This window comes from Hyperolius riggenbachi, chromosome 9, assembly GCF_040937935.1.
Source record: "Hyperolius riggenbachi isolate aHypRig1 chromosome 9, aHypRig1.pri, whole genome shotgun sequence".
NCBI lineage: Eukaryota > Metazoa > Chordata > Amphibia > Anura > Hyperoliidae > Hyperolius > Hyperolius riggenbachi.
In genome coordinates, this window is record NC_090654.1 from 230,460,316 (window position 1) to 230,485,860 (window position 25,545).

At 43.9% G+C, this 25,545-nt stretch overlaps 1 protein-coding gene across 2 annotated transcripts in view; it reads right to left on the minus strand.

Annotated features, from left to right (window-relative positions):
- Window positions 1-25,545, minus strand: part of CDAN1 (codanin 1) — an 80,580-nt gene that overhangs the window by 9,997 nt on the left and 45,038 nt on the right. For both annotated transcript variants that reach the window (XM_068251957.1, XM_068251956.1), the window contains exons 12-26: window positions 25,153-25,267; window positions 23,356-23,499; window positions 21,565-21,731; window positions 21,206-21,290; window positions 20,730-20,819; window positions 19,272-19,326; window positions 17,189-17,322; window positions 11,529-11,632; window positions 11,257-11,406; window positions 10,366-10,429; window positions 5,292-5,370; window positions 4,411-4,568; window positions 1,961-2,068; window positions 1,011-1,074; window positions 730-932 (exon numbers count right to left, since the gene is read on the minus strand). In XM_068251957.1, coding sequence (XP_068108058.1) covers window positions 730-932; window positions 1,011-1,074; window positions 1,961-2,068; window positions 4,411-4,568; window positions 5,292-5,370; window positions 10,366-10,429; window positions 11,257-11,406; window positions 11,529-11,632; window positions 17,189-17,322; window positions 19,272-19,326; window positions 20,730-20,819; window positions 21,206-21,290; window positions 21,565-21,731; window positions 23,356-23,499; window positions 25,153-25,267 — 1,720 coding nt within the window. The remainder of the gene's footprint in view (window positions 1-729; window positions 933-1,010; window positions 1,075-1,960; window positions 2,069-4,410; window positions 4,569-5,291; window positions 5,371-10,365; window positions 10,430-11,256; window positions 11,407-11,528; window positions 11,633-17,188; window positions 17,323-19,271; window positions 19,327-20,729; window positions 20,820-21,205; window positions 21,291-21,564; window positions 21,732-23,355; window positions 23,500-25,152; window positions 25,268-25,545) is intronic.

Genomic DNA, 25,545 nt, shown 5'->3' on the forward strand with positions numbered 1-25,545 from the left:
GGTGGGTCATCAAGTGGTTAAGCACTGTGTATTTTGATCTAGTTTAGGTGCTGTCTGTGGTCGCTTGGTGAAGCACTGAAAAGAAAAAAATGACTCCCAATTATTGACTAATAAAATACAGTACTATATAGTATACTTTATCAGAAGCAGTCATACTCAAGCACAAAGTAAATCACTTTTCTCAGTCCCTTGGAGTTTACTATAGTGAAGTTCTACTGTAGTCATCACTATCCCTGCAATATATTTTTAATTTAGGGTTACAATGGACTTCAGAGCACTCAGGGAAGTAAAATCTGTAATTTGTAAAATTGCCCTGAAGCTACTACCCTCATTGCCTTTACAATAAGTATTTCTTGAAGTGGACATGAACTCTTGCACAGGACACAAGGGAAACAGAGAAATGTGCCCTGTTTGTTTCCAGAGAGAATCCCCCCTCATCTGTAAGTAATCACAAGTGTAAATTGATATCTCAGCTGTGTCAGCACAGAAATTCAGCACTCAGCTAATATGTAAACACAGGATGTCAACCCTTTCTCTGCTTCCACAAAAGCAGGAAGTAGACATTGCAGATTTATTGCAGGAATTCTGTAAGCTGTAACAAAAATTCTTTTATATAAAGGTTACTATGCTGTTGCTTATATTTAAGAGCAGAGAGGAACTTTTGAGTTCAGGTCCGCTTCAATGCAAATATCAATAAGGGGAACACACACACACACAGATTTATCTCACCTGCTTCTTAACGTCCACAAAGTACATCATATTTTTGTGAGTGAACATTAGGTGTACAGGTACAGGAACCCCAAAATCTTTCTTCCAGATTGTGAACATTGATAACAGGAGCTGCCTGACTGCCTCTCTCTTCTTACACAGCTGATCAGGGATAACATCCAGCTCAGCCAAGGCAAAGTCCAGCAACGGCACACGGTCAGACACTGCAGGAAACAGGAAACTGGTGAGAGCAGTGCTAGCATACAGCACATGAGGTTAGACAGCTACAGACTCAGCCTTACCCAGGAGGGAGGTCAGCTCGACGGTACACTTAGCCAGGTGATGCTCTGCAGAAGGGGTAATGTACTAGCATTGAGGGGAAAAAAGGATAACTGTGTTAGGGGTACTGCAGCAGAGTTGGTTTATCTTATCTTGTTGGTTTATCAAAAGCAAAAACATAAGTGTATTGTATTATTGATAAAAGCTTAATTTTAGGTTATTTTAAGCACAAAAATATACTAACATTACCAGTTATTACAGATTGCCCAGAAAGGTCATGGTGAACCAGAACTCCTAAGGGTGTGTAAGGGGCTGAAAGGGACCAAAAACCTGTCTTACTAAAATGCTATGCCTTCTTAGAACAGAAGGTATTCAGGCAGGAGTGAGCTTATGAGGTCTCCCATAATGCATCACTGCTGAATATGCAAATCATCCATTTGTTGATCTTGAAAACGCTGTAATATTAACCTCCCTGGCGGTATTGACGGATATACAAGTCAATACAAAACATGCTGTTAACAGTATTGATGTGCATACATGTCAATACTCTTCTGCATTGTATACTAGACCCTTGCTTGACACATTTTGGCAAGTTACAGGAAAAAAAGTTATGAAAATGAATTGGATCACTTTTTGCACAGAAATCCTGGGGAAATGGAATGCCAGGAAGGTTGTAACAAACTGACACATTGCATTCCAGCAGTTCTGGAGGTGTGTTTACCTTTCAGGGATAACAAGGATTTTTTTTTTGCATATTCAGCAGTGAAGCATTGTGGGAGGCCCCATACGCTCACTACAACCTGAATAATTGCAAATATCTTCTGGTTTAAGGCGACACAATTCTGTACTACCAATAATTGGTTTAATATACATTCTTTGTAAACAGACCATGCAGAAAGATATGCAGTCATATGCAGTCTAGGACCGGATGGTCTTTTCTTTAACCTTTCACAGAAGCTGTCACAGTATTTACCTTCCTGCAATTCAGAGACTGGGACAGATGCTCAAGATAATTTGTCAGCTCAGCAAATTTCAGACCTTCATCAGCTTCACGCGGGCCCAACGCAATACACAGGAACTCCTAGAAGAGACAAGTTATCTTCAATGAAAAACTCAGTTATGCCAAGCTTTAGCAGAGCCACACAAGGGGGACAATGCAGGCAGCCTAGTGTACACTGTATCCTAACGCAGGCAGCCTAGTGTACACTGTATTCTAACGCAGGCAGCCTAGTGTACACTGTATCCTAACGCAGGCAGCCTAGTGTACACTGTATTTAACGCAGGCAGCCTAGTGTACACTGTATTCTAACGCAGGCAGCCTAGTGTACACTGTATTCTAACGCAGGCAGCCTAGTGTACACTGTATTCTAACGCAGGCAGCCTAGTGTACACTGTATTCTAACGCAGGCAGCCTAGTGTACACTGTATTCTAACGCAGGCAGCCTAGTGTACACTGTATTCTAACGCAGGCAGCCTAGTGTACACTGTATTCTAACGCAGGCAGCCTAGTGTACACTGTATTCTAACGCAGGCAGCCTAGTGTACACTGTATTCTAACGCAGGCAGCCTAGTGTACACTGTATTCTAACGCAGGCAGCCTAGTGTACACTGTATTCTAACGCAGGCAGCCTAGTGTACACTGTATTCTAACGCAGGCAGCCTAGTGTACACTGTATTCTAACGCAGGCAGCCTAGTGTACACTGTATTCTAACGCAGGCAGCCTAGTGTACACTGTATTCTAACGCAGGCAGCCTAGTGTACACTGTATTCTAACGCAGGCAGCCTAGTGTACACTGTATTCTAACGCAGGCAGCCTAGTGTACACTGTATTCTAACGCAGGCAGCCTAGTGTACACTGTATTCTAACGCAGGCAGCCAAGTGTACACTGTATTCTAACGCAGGCAGCCTAGTGTACACTGTATTCTAACGCAGGCAGCCTAGTGTACACTGTATTCTAACGCAGGCAGCCTAGTGTACACTGTATTCTAACGCAGGCAGCCTAGTGTACACTGTATTCTAACGCAGGCAGCCTAGTGTACACTGTATTCTAACGCAGGCAGCCTAGTGTACACTGTATTCTAACGCAGGCAGCCTAGTGTACACTGTATTCTAACGCAGGCAGCCTAGTGTACACTGCATTCCAACGCAGGCAGCCTAGTGTCCACTGCATTCCAACGCAGGCAGCCTAGGGTCCACTGGATTCCAACGCAGGCAGCCTAGGGTCCACTGGATTCCAACGCAGGCAGCCTAGGGTCCACTGGATTCCAACGCAGGCAGCCTAGGGTCCACTGGATTCCAACGCAGGCAGCCTAGGGTCCACTGGATTCCAACGCAGGCAGCCTAGGGTCCACTGGATTCCAACGCAGGCAGCCTAGGGTCCACTGGATTCCAACGCAGGCAGCCTAGGGTCCACTGGATTCCAACGCAGGCAGCCTAGGGTCCACTGGATTCCAACGCAGGCAGCCTAGGGTCCACTGGATTCCAACGAAGGCAGCCTAGGGTCCACTGGATTCCAACGCAGGCAGCCTAGGGTCCACTGGATTCCAACGCAGGCAGCCTAGGGTCCACTGGATTCCAACGCAGGCAGCCTAGGGTCCACTGGATTCCAACGCAGGCAGCCTAGGGTCCACTGGATTCCAACGCAGGCAGCCTAGGGTCCACTGGATTCCAACGCAGGCAGCCTAGTGTCCACTGGATTCCAACGCAGGCAGCCTAGTGTCCACTGGATTCCAACGCAGGCAGCCTAGTGTCCACTGGATTCCAACGCAGGCAGCCTAGTGTCCACTGGATTCCAACGCAGGCAGCCTAGTGTCCACTGGATTCCAACGCAGGCAGCCTAGTGTCCACTGGATTCCAACGCAGGCAGCCTAGTGTCCACCGGATTCCAACGCAGGCAGCCAAGTGTCCACCGGATTCCAACGCAGGCAGCCAAGTGTCCACCGGATTCCAACGCAGGCAGCCTAGTGTCCACCGGATTCCAACGCAGGCAGCCTAGTGTCTACCGGATTCTACCGCAGGCAGCCTAGTGTCCACCGGATTCTAACGCAGGCAGCCTAGTGTCCACCGGATTCTAACGCAGGCAGCCTAGTGTCCACCGGATTCTAACGCAAGCAGCCTAGTGTCCACCGGATTCTAACGCAGGCAGCCTAGTGTCCACCGGATTCTAACGCAGGCAGCTTAGTGTCCACCGGATTCTAACGCAGGCAGCTTAGTGTCCACTGGATTCTAACGCAGGCAGCTTAGTGTCCACTGGATTCTAACGCAGGCAGCTTAGTGTCCACTGGATTCTAACGCAGGCAGCTTAGTGTCCACTGGATTCTAACGCAAGCAGCCTAGTGTACACGGTTTTCTTCTAATGCAGGCAGCCTAGTGTACACTGTATTCTAATGCAGACGGCACAGTGTATATTGTATTCTAATACCTTGATCTCATTAATAAGCCTGGAGGGAAGTGCGACTTTGTGCTCACAGCCGTAAGGACATTCCTTCTTCACATCCACAATGTCCACAAAGGAAGAGGCCAAATTCTGTGACTTTAGCAAACGGGTGAACGTTGCCTTTACTTCTCTTCTGATTAGTGCTGGAAGGAATAAATTAGAACACTTAGGATCCGGAAAAGAAATGTAATATACATAGATGTTAATTTAGCAACCTGGCTCCCTACTCTTGAAAGCTCTCTAAGCACTCAAGGCAAAGGAAACAAATCTTTGCTCCATAAAGCTTATGTCAATGGAGAGGATGTGTAGAGTAAAAACTATGCTGATTTATGGGGTGGGGTCACAACTAGCGATGGTCAATGATATGCAAATAATTCCAAATTTAGGTAAAAGTATGCAGATTGGAAATGGACCAATCAAAACCTGCATGCAATTAGAATCAGCTCAGAATTACTTGCATGTCACTTACCCAACACATGTGGGTGAGATCCTTCTACGGGCGGCCAGCCCACGGACACTTCCCATGCACTAAGTGCACTCTTTCTCCTATTTGGTCTCCCTTTCTACCACAGCCACACATACGGAATTGGCACCACTACCATAGTTCAGCTCTGATCACTCCCTCTTAACTATAGAGGTGCTCTTTTCTACAACACTTGGCCATCCCTAGTCACTGCACAACAGTGATTTGGGGGGTTGGAGGGACTATTAAAGTAGGAGGTATAAGCAGTAACTGGGGACCTTTACAGACATGTTTTTGAAAGATATGGCTAAAATATACACAGCTATGGAGGCTAAAAATTCAGGAAACTTACACTTACAGAGAGAAGTTAGTGTTTCATATTTAAAAAAGTTCCCCAAAATACCTGAGATGTTGCTGCTTAGCCATGTGCAGGCTCTCTCTGTTGCCAAGGAGACCGCAATGTCTTCTGCAGTAGTCAGGACCTGTGGAGAAATAGATTGTTCTACGGGTTAAAAATGTTATTGCTAAATCCATACTAGTTTGGATAAAAGCAGTATTTACAGTGATCATTTGACTACTCTCTACCATGGTTTTAATACAGCACATGGATGTCAGTACTCTTCACCTAACCACGGCTTTTGAATCTGCCATTATTTTATCAGCAGGCATAATGGTAGCAGCCACCAAGTGTACAGTACTTCGTTTCAAGCCTGTTACCATTGGCGGGTGCTTATATGTGCTGGTGATCTGGCTGCTACTATCGGATGCCCACAGTAGATTTCAATATTCGGTACCACTCCCAAGTGCACACTGTTCAGCCAGTTCACCCACAGACATCTCCATGCACAAAAACACACTTCCGATGGTGCAGCAATTCCCCAGTAAGGTCACAGCACCTAGTTATCTGAAGCAGTGCATATGCAGTAAAGTTGAGCTAGGAAATAGATAATCACAACGTCCCTTGGAGCTCTGTTCTCATGCTGTCATCTTGCCTCCCCAGGTGAAGACCTGGTTTAGCTATCCTAACTACTTAAGTACCAGCGGTCTCTGCCCCCTTAAGTACGAGAGACCGATGGTACCAGAAACGGCAGAATCCCGACTGATAACAAATCGCCGCACATACCCACCGCAAATCGCTGTCACCGCCGCACGTCGGGAACATGGGCCACCCACTCTGCCGTCTCTATGACAGCTGAGTTCCTGTGAGCCGGTCAGGAGCCGTTTTGATTGGCTCCTGACCCTGCCAATGGGAGCGGCTTACGTTGATAGACAGGGTCAGGAGCCAATTAAATCGGCTCCTGACCTGCTCACAGGGCTTACAGAGACGGCAGAGCGAGTGAGCTGCGGTGGGGAAAGAGAAGCGAGATAGTCGGGAACGGCGAGAACGCGGGGCGTCGGTTGATTGAAATCTACGCCCTGCCAGTCAGGTAGCCACAAAAACAGGGCGTAGATTTCAATTATTGCGGTCCGAAAGTAACAACAACAAAAAAAACATTTGTAAAGCACTTTTTTCCCATAGGACTCAAAGCGCGTAAGCATGGCTCAGACCAATAATTGGTTGATTGGTAAGTCGTGGTACAGAGGAAGAATTCTATAAGTCTGGAAATGCCAGGCTAGACAGGTGGCTTTTCAGTCTTGATTTGAATAACTCCAGGGAAGGGGCTGTCTTTACTGGGTGTGGCAGGGAGTTCCAAAGAGTAGGGGCAGCATAACAGAAGGCTCTATCTCCAGATTTTTTGAGGTGCACTCTGGGAGTGACCAAGTTTATAGAACTTGCTGATCTGAGGTTGTGAGAGGTGTGGTGCAGCTTCAGCAAGTCCTTCATGTATCCAGGGCCCAGATTGTGCAGGGATTTGAATGTCAGCAGTCCAATCTTGAAGAGTATTCTCCATTCTACTGGTAGCCAGTGCAGTGAGTAAAAGGTTTGGTGTAATGTGAGGGCTCGTTTTCACTATCGCGAATCCGCATGCGTCTTGCGTATGCGGATTCGCATAGACAATATAAGTAAATGGGCCTGTTTCCACTTATGCGTCTGCGGGAGCGTTTTATTGTGCGGAGAAAATCTGCACAGAACACCCTGCAGAATTTGCCTGCGTGTGGAATGCAGGCGAATCGCACACAATGTATTTAATAGGGAAATCGCATGCGTTTTCCCCATGCGTTTTTTGCCGCGAATTCGCATAGGTACCAATGTAAATTCAAACAGGCAGTGACATGGTTAAAATCGCATATACCTTCACCTATGCGAATTCGCATGCAAATTTGCGGCAAAAAACGCATGGGGAATCGCATCCGCATGCGATTTCATCAGCGGTGGAATCCAGGCGATTCCGCAGCGCAATAGTGGAAACGAGCCCTCAGTGACGAGGCTGGTTTGTTAGCAATCTGGCAGCAGCATTCTGCACTAATTGCAGGCGACACAGGTCCTTTTTGGGGAGGCCAGCATAAAGGGCATTGCAGTAGTCCAGCCGTGATGTGATGAAGGCGTGGACTAGGGTTGGAAGATCCTTTGGGGGAATCAGATGTTTAATCTTTGCAATGTTCTTCAGATGAAAGAAGGAAGATTTAACTACAGATGAAATTTGGTTTCTGAAACTCAATTCCCCATCGATTAGTACACCAAGGCTGCGCACAAGGTTGGAGCTGTTTATGTCTGAATTCCCAATCCTGATTGGTGTTGCTTTAGTATAGAGCTGTTTTGATGGCAAGTGCTAGCTTTGGACAACAAGGACCTCAGTTTTGTCAGCATTCAGTTTCAACCAGTAATCATTCATCCATGCCTGTAGCTCAGCTAAGCAAGAGTTTATTTTTGGAGTAGGGTCTGTTCCACCAGGTTTGAAGGACAGCAGTAGTTAGGGAAAGTAGTTAAAGCAGTAGGATCAGCCATACTGTTCCAGGGAAAAAAACACATATATAAGTAGATAACTACTTGATCTAGTTACATAACACATGTATTGTACTGTCCAAGTTTTGATTTCAGTGAATGCTATATAGTAAATTACGAGAATTCTGCTCCTGGTGGGGGCCATGTCTGTTGCCCACAGTAAAGGCTAACTCGTGATGTCATTTCTGCCCTTTACTTTTTTTCTTGTCTCCTCCAATCACTGAGTCACCTCAGCCTTGCTTGTAAACACAAGTGAGTAGGGGATCAGATTTCAGATAAGCAGCAGACAGGGAAATAAAGGGAAGAGGAGGAATATATTATAGATAAAAAGAACCCCCAGCATGCAATTCTTTGGCACCGACTACTAAAGAGCCAATGCTCCTAAGGTATATAATAACTCCAAATCATAACAGCAGAAAATGTTTTGAAAGTTTTGAATGCAGGATTAGCATCTTTCACTTAATACACTCAGACCAGTTGCTGTTGAAATTTGATTTTTATGGTGACGATACCGCTTTAAGGATCCAGAGGTGCCCCACCTTTCCAAGGCAAGTACACCCCCCCCCCCCCCCCTCCTCAGGGGCTCTCTTATCTTATCAGTTTACTTTAAAGGGAATTTGAAGTGAGAGGGTTGACATTTAGTTTAAGGCCTCTTTCACACCAAGACGTTGCATTTTAGGGGACGTTAAGGTCGCATAACGTGCCCCTAACCCAACGCATGGTGGTGTTGAAGTTGGACGTCAGATTGAGCCGCGTTATGAAGCTGTTTTCGTTCTATATATACTGATAGAACAGCCGCTCCAGGATAGTGATGGGAAGTCCGGATCTTTTCAAGGATTCGGATGATCCGAATCGGATCATTGAAAAGATCTAGATCTTTGCACCGAATCATTTTACTAGGGAAGCAGACTGGGGGTGAAATGACTAGCAGGACACGACTTTCCCTGCACTGTACATTCTGTATGTTCCTGTTTCTTCCAGACAGACATCCACTGTGAACCGAATCGTTCATTGTGATGATCCGGATGATTCGACTCACAAAAAAGATCCGGATCAAATGAACGATTCATTCATGATCCGGACAACACTACGAGTCCAGGTTACGTCACCACAGTGCAGTGAATATTAGCCATATGGCTAGTCACTGAGCATGTGCAAGCAGTCTAACGCAGCTAAAACCGCATATAACGCACAGCATGCTGCACTTCCATTCAACGTGTAGCGTTATACTGTAACGCAACGTGGGCACTCTGAACAGCCCATTGATTTTCATTACTGTGAGTTGGGCTGCGTTACAGGCTGCTCTAACGTGCGCCTGTAACGTCCCACTGTGAAAGCAGCCTTAAACCACGCACATTGCTTGGATGTCCTGCTGATCCTCTGCCTCTATTATTAATTATTGATTTATATAGCGCCAGCATCCACCGTGGCTAAAGCCTGTTACACACATCCAATTTTGATAAGCCAAAGATTGACCAATTTTACCATTTCCATGTAGAATGACAGTTTACCTATACAATCGTTTCATAGTTTTCAACATCTGTTGGCCTTCATACCACATGGAGTTGGTAACAGGGGCATAGCAATAGGGGGTGCAAAGGTAGCCACCGCATCGGGGCCCCGAATAGCCCTCCCTCAACTACAGTATTATCTCTTTATTGATCCTGTGCTGGTAATAATCACTTCTATAGATACTTTAAATAGTAGTGATCACTAACAAACAGTTCCCCATCCCCTTTTTGCACCTCTGACACTGTAGTTGCTATTGGCAGGTTTTGGTGCGCTGTACCAATTGTTATGTTTAGAGTGCTTGGTGGGCCACATTGTAAAACTTGCATCGGGGCCCACAACTCCTTAGCTCCGCCACAGGTTGGTAAAATTGGTCAAACTGCAATGTGTGTATGCACCCCAAGACTTTTAGCCATAGACCCTGAATAAGCATGCAGATCAGATGATTCTGCCAAAAATCTGACAAGATTAGCCGCCTGGTTGTTACAGGTGTGCGATTCCGACAATACTGCAGAAAAAGAGATCAGGAGGACTGCAAGGCAACTGATACTGTGCAAAAGGAAATACAGCAAAGTCCCTGGTATACGGCACCAGCAGGGATTGTCTAATGCTGGATACATGTGCTTGCTTGAGCAGCCGGCCTAAAAAGCACAAAATAACCCCCCCCCCCCCCCAATACTTACCGAGCCTCCAGCAACATCTAGCAGCCTTCATGCAGCACCTAGCAGACTACTAGCAGCTTTCCGGCTTCCCCTGTGCACGCAAGCTGGCACGTCACCTGACCTGCATCAGGTCAGGTGACACGCCGACTTGCATGCATGGACGGGGGCTGCTGCGTGGTTCAGAAAGGCTGCTAGACGTTGCTGGAGGCTTGGTAAGTATTTTAAAAGCCTCAAACCCAGCCAAAAACAAAGTCCCCATTATTCCTTAGGCATGCCAGTTAGTTGAGACTTCCAGTTGCCCGAGTTCTGGATAACATGGACTTTGCTGTAAACATGGCTGCCTCCATATCCCTCTCACTTCAAGTGTCTGTTAAGTGCAAGAAAAATATAAAAGTTGAAAAGGAATGGTTGTAGCTACTCACACAGGCAGATGTCTCCTCAGGAAGCAGGACTCTGACAGCCTCAGGAGCTTTCCTGTTGCAGAACCTGCGAGGAGGAAGGAAGCACAACACAGTCTCAGAGTCTCTAATACTGCACTAAACAACATTCTTGCAGCGCAAAGACACATGAGGTATTTTATTATAGAACAGCGCATAAAAACCAGACATTCCCCTTTAACCTCCTATGTCTCTGTGCAACATACAGAGGTCTCTGTGCTCCTTTTCCACTACCTCCTTATAACCAATGGCAACACACCTTGCTTGCCAGCTTATCCTTAGTGCCATGTCACATGGGCAGCAACCACCACAACTAGTTGCTGCATCTAGTTACTACCACTAGTTCTTAATGTTCCTGGTTAGTCACAGCAACTACTTGCTATGATTTGCAACTAGCTGCTAGTTGTGACCTGTCTCTGAGGGCTTGATCATACTATGTGTGGGGCGGTCAATTTTAATTGGTGTGCAACTTGCATGGACACATGAAAGCCCATAGACTTCCATGCAGGTGCTGTGTGTTTTATCGCACAACCTTACACACATTTATGCGCTTTGCAGATGCAACGCTCATAATCCAAGTCATATGGGCAACACAGCATATGAAATACCCACTCATGTGTACACGTTGCAATGTGTTGGTTTAGTGAAGTGAACTTTTCTTCCTGTAGAAAATGCAGGTGAGCCGCTACCAGGACTGGTCACATTTAACCAGCATGTATATGCAGTTACATAGGGAGATGCTTTTATCCTACCTTCCAGCAGTAAAGTGCATCTCAATGGTCTTCACTGATGGGTTACTTCTATAAACTAGATTTCTGTGTGGGGATGAATAATTTCCTACATTTTCCCGATAGAAGCATAAACTAAGCAGCTTACTCTTTGGCTTGCTGGAGTGCCAGACGTCCATCCTCACACAGCTTAGAGCAGACACCGTCCAGCAGCTTACTGTGACCAGAACTGTCCTCTGTCACCTTATCCTTCAGGATGACGTCTGCTCTCTTCACCAGATCTGACACCAGCGTGGCCCTTTAATTAACAGACAAGTGATCTTCATGACTTTTATAGACCAATGAAAAAATGTAATAAGGCAGGGCAGCTAATCTGAACAGCCCCTCCCCATAGTAAGGCACCTAGCTGCTGTCACTTACTTAATGTGTTTAACACAGCTGGAACCAATCCGTTCAGCCACAAACTCCACTGACCTACGTAGGGAGGGGGGCTGATTATGGAAGAACGCTTGCTCCAGCTCAGCCTGCAAAGAGACAAGAGAATGTATGGTACATGACCAGCAAGAAAAACATAGAAGCTTCACATCACAATACATACAACCTATATTGTATCAACTTAACACCAGGGCAGGTCCTAGACCTTTTGCTGCCCAAAGCAAACACATTGTGAGGATGCCTGCTGCCTGCCATCCCCCTTTCGGAAATGCAGCAGTCACCTTGCAGCAAGTAAACCACATGAAATGTAACGATTACCCCACATATGAAGTGAAGCAAATGTTCCACATACTAAATTCTGCAATTACCCCACATATATTGCACTCTCTGCCTTATTTGCTGCTGTGGCTCGCCAGCCTCACTGACCTAGTGCTGTCCCCTACATGCTGCTGCCCTAAATTGCGTGATTTGGGTTGCTTCATGGTAGGCTGGTCCTGCTTAACAAGAATACACAGATGCTGTAAATACAATTACAAGATCTTCTGATATCTCACTACTGTATATTCTTTCAAGAGCAAGTCCACCCAGGTTAGGACAAGTCGAGGAATCCACCAGTTTCTAAACTCTTGTGGACAGTGTAGAAAATAAGGAGGTGGTGTTCTGCTTCTTTATTATTTGCCCTATAATATAGATAACACTTCAGGGGGGGCAAACTCTCCTGGCGAGAAAAGGCTGTAGTTCAGGTGATTGCTACACTTTCCTGTGTCAAAAATCATCAACACCCACGCACTAGCCCTCGACATGGTAGCTGCATATCAGGAAGAACAGTAAACCAAGTCTTAATATACTTTGTATGAAGACAGAGGATGACAGTTCTGGACGTAGCACTACAGGATGTGCGGGTTTAGTAGCAATGTTATTTCCTGTCCACTCCTGCTTATTACAGCAAAGTTAGATTTTAATATAGATAACAAGAAAACAAGGAAATTAGCAGTTTCAGGTCCAGGATCAATACAGGGATTATAAATAGTAACTTTTAATTAGTTTTTGAGTAATAAACAAATATGACAAATTTGCTAAAACTTGCTCTCTACAGCCACACAGCCGCCATTTGGTTTTATATCACTCTGACCCTGGACATCCTTACTGGCCACCCTGCCTGTGATTGCTGTTTGCAACCTAATTACATACAGTGATTATTAGGGCTGCACGATTTTAGGAAAAAATTGAAATTGCGATTTTTCTCTCAAAAATCGCGATTTTGATTTTTTTAACTATTTTCTTCAAATCGAGCTTTAGCACTAAATTCACAATGCCCCCAGTATATATTAGCCAGCTATAGGTTCCCCAGTAAAGGTTAGCTAACTATAGGTGCCCCAGTATAGATAAGCCAGCTATATGTGTTGCAGTGCAGGTTAGCCTGTTTAGGTACCGCAGTGCAGGTTAGCCTGTTTAGGTACCGCAGTACAGGTTAGCCAGTGTAGGTATCACAGTACAGGTTAGCCAGTGTAGGTATCGCAGTACAGGTTAGCCAGTGTATGGTGCCGCAGTACAGGTTAGCCAGTGTATGGTGCCGCAGTACAGGTTAGCCAGTGTATGGTGCCGCAGTACAGGTTAGCCAGTGTGTGGTGCCGCAGTACAGGTTAGCCAGTGTAGGTGCCGCAGTACAGGTTAGCCAGTGTAGGTGCCGCAGTACAGGTTAGCCAGTGTAGGTGCCGCAGTACAGGTTAGCCAGTGTAGGTGCCGCAGTACAGGTTAGCCAGTGTAGGTGCCGCAGTACAGGTTAGCCAGTGTAGGTGCCGCAGTACAGGTTAGCCAGTGTAGGTGCCGCAGTACAGGTTAGCCAGTGTAGGTGCCGCAGTACAGGTTAGCCAGTGTAGGTGCCGCAGTACAGGTTAGCCAGTGTAGGTGCCGCAGTACAGGTTAGCCAGTGTAGGTGCCGCAGTACAGGTTAGCCAGTGTAGGTGCCGCAGTACAGGTTAGCCAGTGTAGGTGCCGCAGTACAGGTTAGCCAGTGTAGGTGCCGCAGTACAGGTTAGCCATCCTGATCCCCTTTAGTGTAACCAGATTCCCCCCCCCCCTCATACACACTCGCACACACTTTTAGTGTATATAGACAGATCCTCCTTTAGTGTGTATATATAGCCAGATTCCCCCACCCCACCCCCCTTAGTGTATATAGGCAGATTCTTTCTCCTCCCTTTAGTGTATATAGCCAGATCACCCCTTTAGTGTACATAGGCAGTCCGTACCCCCTTAATGTATATAGCTAGATCCCCCTTTAGTATAGGCAGATCGCCCACTTTAGCTTATATTGCCATATCTCCCCTTTAGTATAGGCAGACACACTTCCCCACTTTCCTTTAGTGTAGATCCCCTTTAGTGTATATAGGCAGTCCCGTCCCCACCCTTTCCCCCACTTAATGTATATAGCCTGATCCCCCTCTTTAGCATATATAGCCAGATCCCCCCTTTAGTATAGGCAAGTACACTCCCCCCCCCCCCCCCTTCCTTTTAGCGTATATAGGCAGATCCCCCTCACGATGGTACCTGCCTCTCTCCCGGCCCCCTCCTCCAGCAAGTTCTGATCCCATTCGGCTTCACCACATTAGAGTGTCGCGCGGTGAGCCGCGGTGAACAGGCAGCGAGTGTTGCTTGGTAACGGTGGGCGCCAGGAAGTGATGTCACACTTCCTGATTCAGGCCCCGCAATACTGGGCAACACTCGCTCCTTGTTCACCACGGCCCACCGTGCAGCAGTCTAATGCCGTAAATCCAAACGGGATAAGAACTTGCTGGAGGAGGGGGCCGGGAGAGGAGTAGGTACCAGTGCAGGGCTGTGGAGTCGGTCCAAAAATCCACTGACTCCGACTCATCAGTTTAGGATTCCACCGACTCCTCTAATTTGCATATTACAATTTTGTTGATTAAAAGTATATAACATGAAATTCGTCTCTTAACTGCCAACGCCTAGGAATTTTACAAGACAACTGAAGTGAGAAGGATATGTAGACTACTATATTTATTCCCTTTAGACTAAAACTAGTCCTTGGTAAGAGTACTTGTAAAAGGTACAAACCGGAACAAAGAACATCTATCAGGCCCTAGGCAATGTAAGTGTGGGTACATGTAAGAATGATGTGCAGGTACTCTGCAGGGGAATGAGGAGATTCTTCCTCTATTACACATTCTTCATGCACAATCTGAACAAGGTTTATGGGTGACAGACAACACCTCTGTGTTCAATGTGCACAGCATTCTCAGTGGATTCCCTGCAGCTCTGTGGGGAGTGCATATGTAGAGTATAGTACTACTGTGTAACAAAGTAAACCTGAGACAGATGAAATTAAAGTTTTATACATACCTGGGGCTTCCTCCAGCCGCCTTCAGGATAATCAGTCCCTCGTTGTCCTCCTCCACCACCTGGATCTTCTGCTATGAGTCCAGGTACTTGAGCCAGTCGGGCGTAGTGCGCATGCACACACTCCGCCGCCAGGAGCATACTACACCTGTGCAGCACTATTGCGCAGGTGCAGAATGTTCCTGGCTGTGGGAGCGGCATGCGGCCGGACAGCGCTGACTGGCTGAATTACCAGGACTCATAGCAGAAGTTTCGGGTGGTGGAGGACAGCGAGGGACTGATTAGCCTGAAGGGGGCTGGAGGAAGCCCCAGCTATGTATAAAACTTTACTTTTCATCTGTCTCAGGTACCCTTTATTTTGTAGTCACCAAACCAAATTTTAACAACATATCAAATTTTTGATTTCATCAGCAAAGGGAGTGCATACATTTGCATAAATCAGCATCAATGCATAATTATTTCCATCTCGTTGACCATCTCTATTAGTGACACAGCTACACATTAGGCTGTATTCTTACAGCATAGATGTTATTTAGTATATATAAGAGATTCCTGTGTACACATCATATATACTGTACAGTCACAATCAGATATGTATATCTGACCTTAAAAATACGGGAACTGCTTTATTGAAGCAGCACAAGTAACTAATTTTGATTGGTTTATTTCATTTTTGTGGACAGCTATTACTGTATATATACTGTATTTATACATTATTTTTAATGACTATTATCTGAGAAATAGAACATTTTATCATATTTTTTATTTTAATTAGTTACAAATTCATTAGGAGTCGGAGTCGGTGCATTTTTTCCCGACTCCGACTCCAGGCACCCAAAATTGCCCAACTCCACGACTCCGACTCCACAGCCCTGTACCAGTGGCTCCAAAAATTGCAGCAAAACCGACACTTTGACGATCTGAAGATCGTCAAGCCCCTGATCGCAATTTTCGGTTTTAAACCGAAAAACTTTCAGCCCTAGTGATTATGCTGGGCAACTGTTTGTCTCATGCTAGGTACACCATACAACTTTGTGTTAGATAGATGGTTCGATAGATAATTTTCGACATGTCCAATCTTTTTTTTTAATCTTTTTTCTGATCGATTTCTCATACAAGTGAATGGAAATAGATAAGAAAAGATAACAGAATTGAATTGGAAATCGATCAGATGGAAAATTGACCGAAAAAATGCATTGTGTGTACCCAGCATAACGGGTCTGACTGGAGATGAAATGGATATCGGATGCATAAGAGGATTTTATCCAGACTCTATACTGTTTTTAACTCATGTCATGACCCTTGAACTTTAATGGTTTGCCTCTTAAAAAGCGGCTCTTGTATAGAACGCAAAATGTGCGTCAGGCCAATCACTGCACGTCAATGTGACCGATTTTCACAGTATTTGTCATATTTGTTTATTACTCAATGACAGCAATTAAAAGTTACATTTTACAATCCCTGTATTATTGATTGTGGACCTGAAAACCCCAATTTCCTTGTTTTTCTATATGGATTATTGACCAGGAGTGCTCACCTTATTACCATTTCTCTTGTTATTTATAGTTAGATTTTATGTTTGCTTTACAGCACCACTATGGCGAAAAATGTACATTTAACATACATAAACTAAGAAGTACATTTCGCCCGAGTAAAATGAGCCATAAATTACTTTTCTTCTATGTTGCTGTCACTTATAGTAGGTAACAGAAATCTGACAGAACTGACAGGTTTTGGAATAGCCCATCTCTTCATAAGGGTTTCTCAAGATTTTCTTTATGTCAAAAGCACTTTGTAAATGGCAGTTGCTCAATGCAACTGCCAAACTAGTATACAAATGAGTTGAGGGACTGGCCAGAATATTTGCATAGATCCCTTCCCATTATTGCTTTTGTAAAAAAAAAAAAAAAAAAAATACTAAAAATCCCCATGAGGAGATGGACTCGTCCAAAACATGTCAGTTTTGTTTTGTAAGATTTCTACTACGTGACAGCAGCACTGAGGAAAAAAAATATGGCTCATTTTACTTTTAAAGAAATGTACTTCTCATTTGTATGCGTTTACATGTATTTTACAGGATGTCATGTCAACCTGCCAGCGGCTAGCAAACACTACAAGCAGTAAATTAGTTCTGGAGACTAAAGCTTCAATATTTTATTCCTTTCAGTGTAAAATTATAGACAACAGACCGCTGCCTTACAAGCTGTGATGTAACACTTGGTTCCTGTGCACATCATTTCTCTGTATGGTGCAGTATCATCCATAGGTGTAACACACAACGTTACCTGGAGCTTCTTCTGAGACACGGTGGGTTTAGGCATTAGCGGCTCTGCTGCAGTTGGAGTGATTTTCCTGATAAGGCCGCCATTCTTAGCTCCGCTGCCAGGCGCAAAAGAGAACAGCAATTTCCGCAGTTCCCCTAGAAACAAGAGAATATATAATGAGAGCAAGAGGCACCATTCCATTCCAAAGCTGACTGTAGACATTGTCAGCAGATGTGCAGCTGTGAGATAACCACACAGCGCCTTGTGCTGGCCACTCAAATTAGAATAATCAACACCCCAACAACTTTACATATAATACTTCTCTGCTTTATTGTACTACAACCAAATCATAGTGTATAAGTGGGACTGAAGTCGGTATATTCACTTTATTTACTATGAGAGCAATCTGACATACAAAGCAGTAATGTTTACATGTAAAAATGTATTTTTCCCTTGAAGCTAAGGTAATTATTACATAATGTTAAAGAGGCATTGTAGTGACATATAGAATACAGTAAATTATTCAGGATGCTGACTGGGGTATGGTAATGTTCCTGGTTTCAGCATCAGAAACTCTTACTATATCTACAGAATGCTGTATACTGATATATAGCCCTGCTTTCCCAGTGAAGTTTAGCCTAAACCAGTGATCTGCAAACTTGGCTCTCCTGCTGTTAAGGAACTACAAGTCCTACAATGCATTGCAGGAATGTGACATACACAGTCATGATTCATAAAGGCAAATGTTTTGTGGGACTTGTAGTTCCTTAACAGATGGAGAGCCAAGTTTGCAGATCACTGGCCTAGACGGATTAGTTAGGCATTCAGGTACATTTTCTTTTTGCCTTAGTACTCTTGGCACAAAAACCAACATTTTGCAGAGATCACCTGACAGGACTTAAAATGTTGACAACTGTGAAATTTCAGATTGTAACATCGGGCAAGGAAAAAAAAAAAAAAAAATATATATATATATATATATATATATATATATATATATATATATATATATATATATATATATATATATATATATATATATATATATATATATATATATATATATATATATATATATATATATATATATATGTGTGTGTGTGTATATGTGTATGTGTATGTAATAATTTATAAATTCTTATTTTAAAAAAATTATATATATAATTCATTAGGTTATTTTCACTACATGTCCTCTTTAAAGACTGGTTCACACACACACGATTTGCCGGCGTTAAACATGGCGTTTTGCGCGATGGGCAAAAGCGATGTGTTTAGGGATCTCTCCATGCAAGTAAATGGGAGCGTTTATTACGAGCTTTTGCAAGCTTTCATGTAAAGTCAGTAGATCCCAAAGTCTCATCTCAAAAGCAACATTTGCTGTTGCTGGTGTTGCATTTGAATGCCAGCAAAAGCCAATGAAAGCCCGTATTTCCACTTCCTGCAGACACAAATCTCAGCCCTTACTGAAAAAGCCACCAAAAGCCCAGAAAACACAACACTCTCAAACGCTACGCACTGAAAGCCTTCAAAAGATATTAAAAGCTTAACTGTTAAACGCTGGCATTCCTGGGGAAAAAAAAAAAACGGCATTTGAATGAGTTGCTGAGCAGAAGCCCATGTGAACCAGCCCTAACAGTAAACTACAGACCAGAAATGAAAATGTAAACTAACTTTGAAACTTGTAGCAATCACTGCCCCCTTGTGGTAATCTAGAACAACAACATATGGCTTTCACATGTAACTAAGGCAGTCGAGTATTGTACCATGAAAGCCATTAGCAAAAGCAAGAATTTTTTAATCAGGAGGTGATACCATTAATTGGGTAGCTTAAAATAAAAAAAAAATTAAAAAAAGGAGTAAGGTTTCGGCTAAAAAGCCTTTTTTTGATTTGATTTCTGCATGCTGACAAGATGTAACAATAGGCAGCTTATAGTCTATATGCCTAGTACAGGGGAGAAAGCAATAATCATGTAAGTGTTCTAAGCTCTGGCTGCACATGCCACAACAATACAAGACCTATAATAAGGCATATAGCAACATATGGGATCAGAACACTATTTGGTCCACTACGTCTTTGCATGTTGTGTAAAAGGTGATCACTTACCAAGGTAAGGACAACAGTTGTAGAGCAGCTGCTGGTCCACCAGAGGCACACAGTCCTAAAGTCACAAAACAGCAGCTTGTTACAAGGGAGGTATCCGTTGTCTTCCTCCTCTGAATACATTTAGAAGTGAGTGCAGAGTAACATCCAGCATATTTGACTGTCTGACTTTTGATTAATTCTGTGCAGCTTACAGGTGGAAAGTGTGATCGAGCATGTGGCAAGATTTCTGTGTGATGGGGGTGGGGCAGGACAGGAAAATCAGTGGCCTACAATGCCTACACAGCATCAAGCAGTACAATCTGTCAGTTCGCCATGTTGGGTAGGAATCAATTACTATGTGATCAAATTCCAATCAATGAGGGATCATTTGGCCTAGCAGGTCATAATTAACCTGTATATAGCTAACTTTAAAGTGAATGGGAACCGCATTTAAAAAAAAAAATGAGACAGATACTTACCCAAGGAGAGGGAAGGCTCTGGGTCCTATAGAGCCTTCCCTCTCCGCTCCTGGTCCCCTCGTTCCGGTGCTGGCTCGCCCGGTAGCAGTATTTGACTAATTTAGTCAAATACTGCTTTACCCGGCTGAAGGAGGCTTCAGAAGTCTCCAGGGAGCCCGAGTGCTCCTGAAGAAGGGCGGCCCTGTACTGCACAAGCACGCTCTTGCCCGCTCACACCTGTGCAGTATGGAGCCGCAAGTCTTTGGGAGGACACGGCTCCCGAAGACTTCTAAATACCCTTTCGGTGGGGGATTGGACCCGGGGAGAGGGGGGAAGCCAGCACAGGATAGAGGGCACCGAGAGAGAAGGAAGTCTCTATATGACCCAGAGCCTTCCCTCTCCTTAAGTATTTGCTTCATTTTTTTTTTAAATGCGGTTCCCATTCACTTTAAAGTGTACCTAAGGCGAACCTTGCATACGAAAAGACATACTTACCTAAGAAAGAGGGAAACCTCTGGATCCTGTAGAGGCTTCCCTCACCATCCTCTGGTCCCCTGTTGCTGAGTGCAGACCTCCTCCAAAAATTACAGACAAGAGCTTGTCGGTAATCACATCAAGGCCGCAAACCTCTTTAGGTATGAGGTGGGCTTAGTGCACCTGAGTACGGCCGATCCGTAAGCCCAAGCCACTTGGGTGCGGCCCCAATGTAAAAGGTTCTACCAAGCGGCAGCAGGAGCGGGGGAGGGCCCAGGAAACCTCTATAGGGTCGAGAAGCTTCCCTCTTCTCAAGCAGGTCTTTTCTTATTCCCTTTTTTTTTTGCCTCAGGTTCTCTTTAAAAACCAAAATAAGAATATGGCACTCCAGAAAAATCCTATTTAAAATTATTTCTATCGATACAATTGTTTATCTTTTTTTTTATTATTTCAGTTAAATATATTTAAAGAAAGAGCAACCTACTGTTCACTTGGCATCTACATACTAAGAAGCAACCATACTATTCATATTCCAAAGCACACTTACCAAGGCCTGAGCGGTCACCATGGTTCCTTCAGACACCTCATACTGATCCGTGTCAGAGTTGAAGAACATTTCCCCTGGTATTGCCGGTACCTAAAACATAACCATGTTCTGAGAAAGATGCCAGAAGCAAGACAAGCAAACAGCAATGTCATATTTTTAAAGGCAACCTGAACTGAGAGGGATATGGAGGCTGCCATATTTCTTTCTTGTTAAATAGTACCAGATGCCCGACAGTCCTGTTGATCTCTTTGGGTGCAGTAGTGTGTGCATCATACACCTGAAACAAGCATGTAGCTAATCAGAAACATCTGATCTGCATGCTTGTTCAGGGTCTACAGCAAAAAGTATTAGATACAGAGCAGCAGGACAGTCTGGCAACTGGTATGGTTACAAAAGAAAATAAATATGGAAGCCTCCATATCCCTCTCCCTTCGGGTGTCTTAATAAAAATGCAGGACAAGGCATAAGTATGGTACCTGAAAGAGCCAGCCTAGAACGGCAATCATAAGCAGCTTGTTCAACAACCCGATCTCCTTTCCATCAGAGAGGATCAGCTTGTATCTGAGGAAACAACCATGCAAGTACCAGTTACACCAATCCCCATCCTTACACACTGCCTACAAAAGCCACAGCATAACACAGACTTTCACAGATGCAGCTGTGAGATCCATCAAGATGACATTTAACAGCATCATGTTAGACTACCAATGCTGTATTTATATTGCTTTATCCCTGTAAAAATCAGATAGGAACTTCTAAAAATTATTCACTAAATGCTGAAAAGACAGCTGCAAAAACGTATTGATGAACATGGAGTGCTTCATTTGTGAGTTACCTGTAAAGGTGCAGTAATAGGCAGAACACCTTTGTGTAATATTCTAGATAGGGGGCGACAGAGTCCACCATAGAAAGATACTCCACAGCCCACGGGACAGTCAGCACTGTGCGCTGCTCTCGTATGGATCGTCGGAGAACCTGCATGACGTCGAACATGGGGAGAGTCTGGCGGAAATGATAGAAATAAAAAGTTAGCCCTGACCTGACCATCCATATAGACAAGACACTGCAATTGAAAAACAGACCTACACTACAAGCACTGCTGGCCACTTGCAGCCCATCAATGCTTTAATTATATGTCTAAGAGGCCAGCTTAAAAAACGGTACAAGAGGGAGGGAGGGGGGGGGGACCAAATCAGGAGAAACATCAGTTTGTTAAACTAGACTTTGAACCATTTATCCAATATCTCTCATTAGGAAACCCACCAGAAGATACTACCCAATTGGTATCTTCCACCCATCAAACTAAGCAAATTTTCGAGCTTTCACAGCTCCTTATGTTGGAGAATTGTGGCCTCACTGGCTCATATACCATGGAATTGCCCATTAAACACTGTAGGGAATGCTTAGCTCGCATCTAATAGCCATCTTTGGTCATTGCTTTTCCCTCACTACAAAAATTGCACTACTACATATAGGCCTGGACTCTAACACTCTGCCACTCCAAAAAGCCATCATCCATGTACTAGAAGACTAGCAATTTTACATGACCGGAATTCTCCCTCAATTCCTAGCATTACCATGGTTAAACCCCTTGCAATTAGCGACAAATGCTTAGAAGCCTTGGCTAAAACCTTTCCTGATCTTACTGAGGTCATAACTGTGATAAATCTAATGTATTATCCTAGACCAAGTTCTCTCATTACCTCCCCCCCAATCTGAGGCCCAACTCTACCTCCAAATACGGAATTCCCCCCTTACAACATATTGGCACTCCAGTTCCTTAAAAATGGTCGTAAGATCCGAGAGATACAAATCCTTCCAGTATACTGTTCCTTATTGTTCCTGCCACTACAGATACATACAGTTTGCTTTGAAACTCTTTCCCCATAGTAACCAGTTTCCAGTCCAGTTTCACATCTCCCAGTAAGGCATGTGTACCCAACCCTTCAATCCTTTTCTAGCACTGTTGTGGCTGGAACAAACTTTCAACTGCTTTGTGATGTTGATTATTGTCCTCTGTACCGTTTTAATAATGTAATATTTGTTAATATTTGACTCTGCACATCCTATTGGACATCTTTTGATGCATCTACATTTGTACTTAGACTGCTTTGTTCATTTGAAAACCTTAAAGAGAATCTGTACTGTAAAGTTCTTACAATAAAAAGCATACCATTCTATTCATTATGTTCTCCTGGGCCCCTCTGTGCTGTTTCTGCCTCTCCCTGCTGCAATCCTGGCTTGTAATTGCCATTTCTATCCAGTGTTTACAAACAAAAGACATAGCAAGTGATAGGCTGAGAGTTGCTCAGTGTGTGAGTCATACATAGTGTGCAGCGGGCCTGGAGAGGGTGTGTATAGCTTCTATCCAATCACAAGCAGCCCTGCACATTCCAGTCTGACTGCCTCAGCCCAACAGAGGAGAGAAGATTAGATCATATTACAGAGATAACACAGTCACTGTGCAACTAGGAAAGGCTAAAGGTACGAAAGGTAAGACAGAGCACATTAGAACAGCTATAGGAACTTATAGGATAGAAGAAATAAGGCTCAAAATTTTGTTACAGAGTCTCTTTAGTTATGGTTAAATTTTTAGTCTTTGAACATTGAGAGTCAGTAAATTTACCTTATTCCGTAAAGCAACTGCAGACTCTTGTAATTCACCGGTAAGCGTTTCAGTTGTTCTGTATGGCAGAAATGTCACAAAGCCCAGGAACTTTGCCAAGAGACGAAGAGTCATAAGAATAGAAGCAAAGCGGATTTTTTCATCCTGAAACACATTATAGAGTGTTGGTATACAATCTGTCTTGTGTTTAGTATATAGTGGATACATATGATCAAGAGCAGAACAAAAGAAATAAACACAAATGCCGACATTGTCAAGAGTAACCAATACTCAGATTTCATCTATTAATGCCCCGGGTTCAGCCTTTCCACTTACTGTAAATGCATATAATTGTAAATATGCACTAATATACAAGGTCTGCACAGTGCACATCTGTACTTCTTAAATGAAACATCCTGTTTTATTAGCCCATTGGGCTTAATGTAATACAAATCCTCTGTAAAAAAAAAAAATAGAATAATCAGAAACAATGTGTGCTGTAGTTTTTCTGACAGTTGCTGTATCTGAGCAATTTTACTATTTATTTATTTATAAGTATTTATATAGCGCCGACATATTACGCAGCACTGTACAGAGTATATTGTCTTGTCACTAACTGTCCCTCAGAGGGGCTCACAATCTAGTCCCGACCATAGTCATATGTCTATGTATGTATCGTGTAGTGTTTGTATTGTAGTCTAGGGTCAATTTAGGAGTAAACCAATTAACTTATCGGTATGTTTTTGGAATGTGGGAGGAAATTGGGTGCCCAGAGGAAACCCACACAGTCTCGGGGAGAACATACAAACTCCTTGCAGATGTTGACCTGGCTGGGATTCGAACCGGGGGCCCAGCGTTGTAAGGCGAGAGTGCCAACCACTACGCCACCGTGCTGCCCAACTACTAGACAGGGAAATGTTCGGACTCCTTCCCCTTCCCATCATTGCTCCCATACAAGAGTTGAGCATAATATTACAAGCACAGATAACCAGACCCAGACTTCTCTGTGCTGGAGAAAGTATTGTATCTAAAACTGCAGCTACAGCAGAGTCTCAAAATAATGAATCTGCTGAGCTGCAGTGCTGCTACAAAGGGTTACTCTCTAAGCAGCACAGATAGCAGTGGAGAGTGACAGATTTATTTATTTTTTTCTGAGGGAATACCCATGTGCTTTCATGAGGGAAGGCTGGGTCACATGAGTGACTTTCTAAAAGGCAATTTCTTTGGAATGTCTGCCTCAACCATGCCAGTGGCATAAAGTCATCCAGGAGTGTGAACTAGGGACCAAAAAGGAATCCTATTGGCTTTCCTGGGCAACATAGGTTAATTTGCTACCTCACTTAAAGTTGGCCTTACTACAACAGACTACAACAGGAACATAAGGCAATAAGTACAGTATATAGAAGATTTCAACTCAACATAAATAGGAAAACAGCAGCAGCTCCAGTTGTAGATACACAAACCGCTCCAGTTTTACAGCAACCTCCGTAATTGCCAGTGTTGGATTTATTTGTATTCACGTGAAAGCTCACATGCTTCAGAAAGAGTCTGCATAATGCTGCTAACATGATCTGGCTAGAGACCAATAAAGATATCTACCAGTCCGTCCTTCCTCTGTATCTTTGCCTTTTCCCCTCCCTCAAATCACTATTGCTTTATATATAATGCTCTACATAAGAATGACATGTGCATCAGAGTGTCAGACTACATCACTGTTTCCAGTTAGCTAAAGCAACCATTCTTGAAAGCGTATGACAAAACAGGTTGAGCCATGCGAGTTTCTCAGTAGAGAAATACAGCAAAGAGACAGTCACATACTTGCTCATCCATATCAGATTCCCCATCCGTAGTCTCATGTCCCACAATGGAAATGACATCCAACTCTTGTATTTCTTGACACAGACTGTCCATGAGATGCTGATTAAACTGGAAGCTAGAGAAACAAGATCACAATCACTCAAAGCAAAATAAAATGTTACAATTACCACCTTCTAACTAAGAAACTAAAAAGCTTAAACTGAATAGGACATTGGGTCAGATTAACCAAGGTTTCCTCTAGCTGGAAACCACAAGGGATTCAGCAATCCTAGTCTGTTAGGCTTCACATTTTAGCAGATTCATTCAGGATACATTGCAGCGTTAGGCGTTGATCCCTATATACCAGGGGTCTCAAACTCGCGGCCCGCGGGCCATTTTCGGCCCTCGACAATA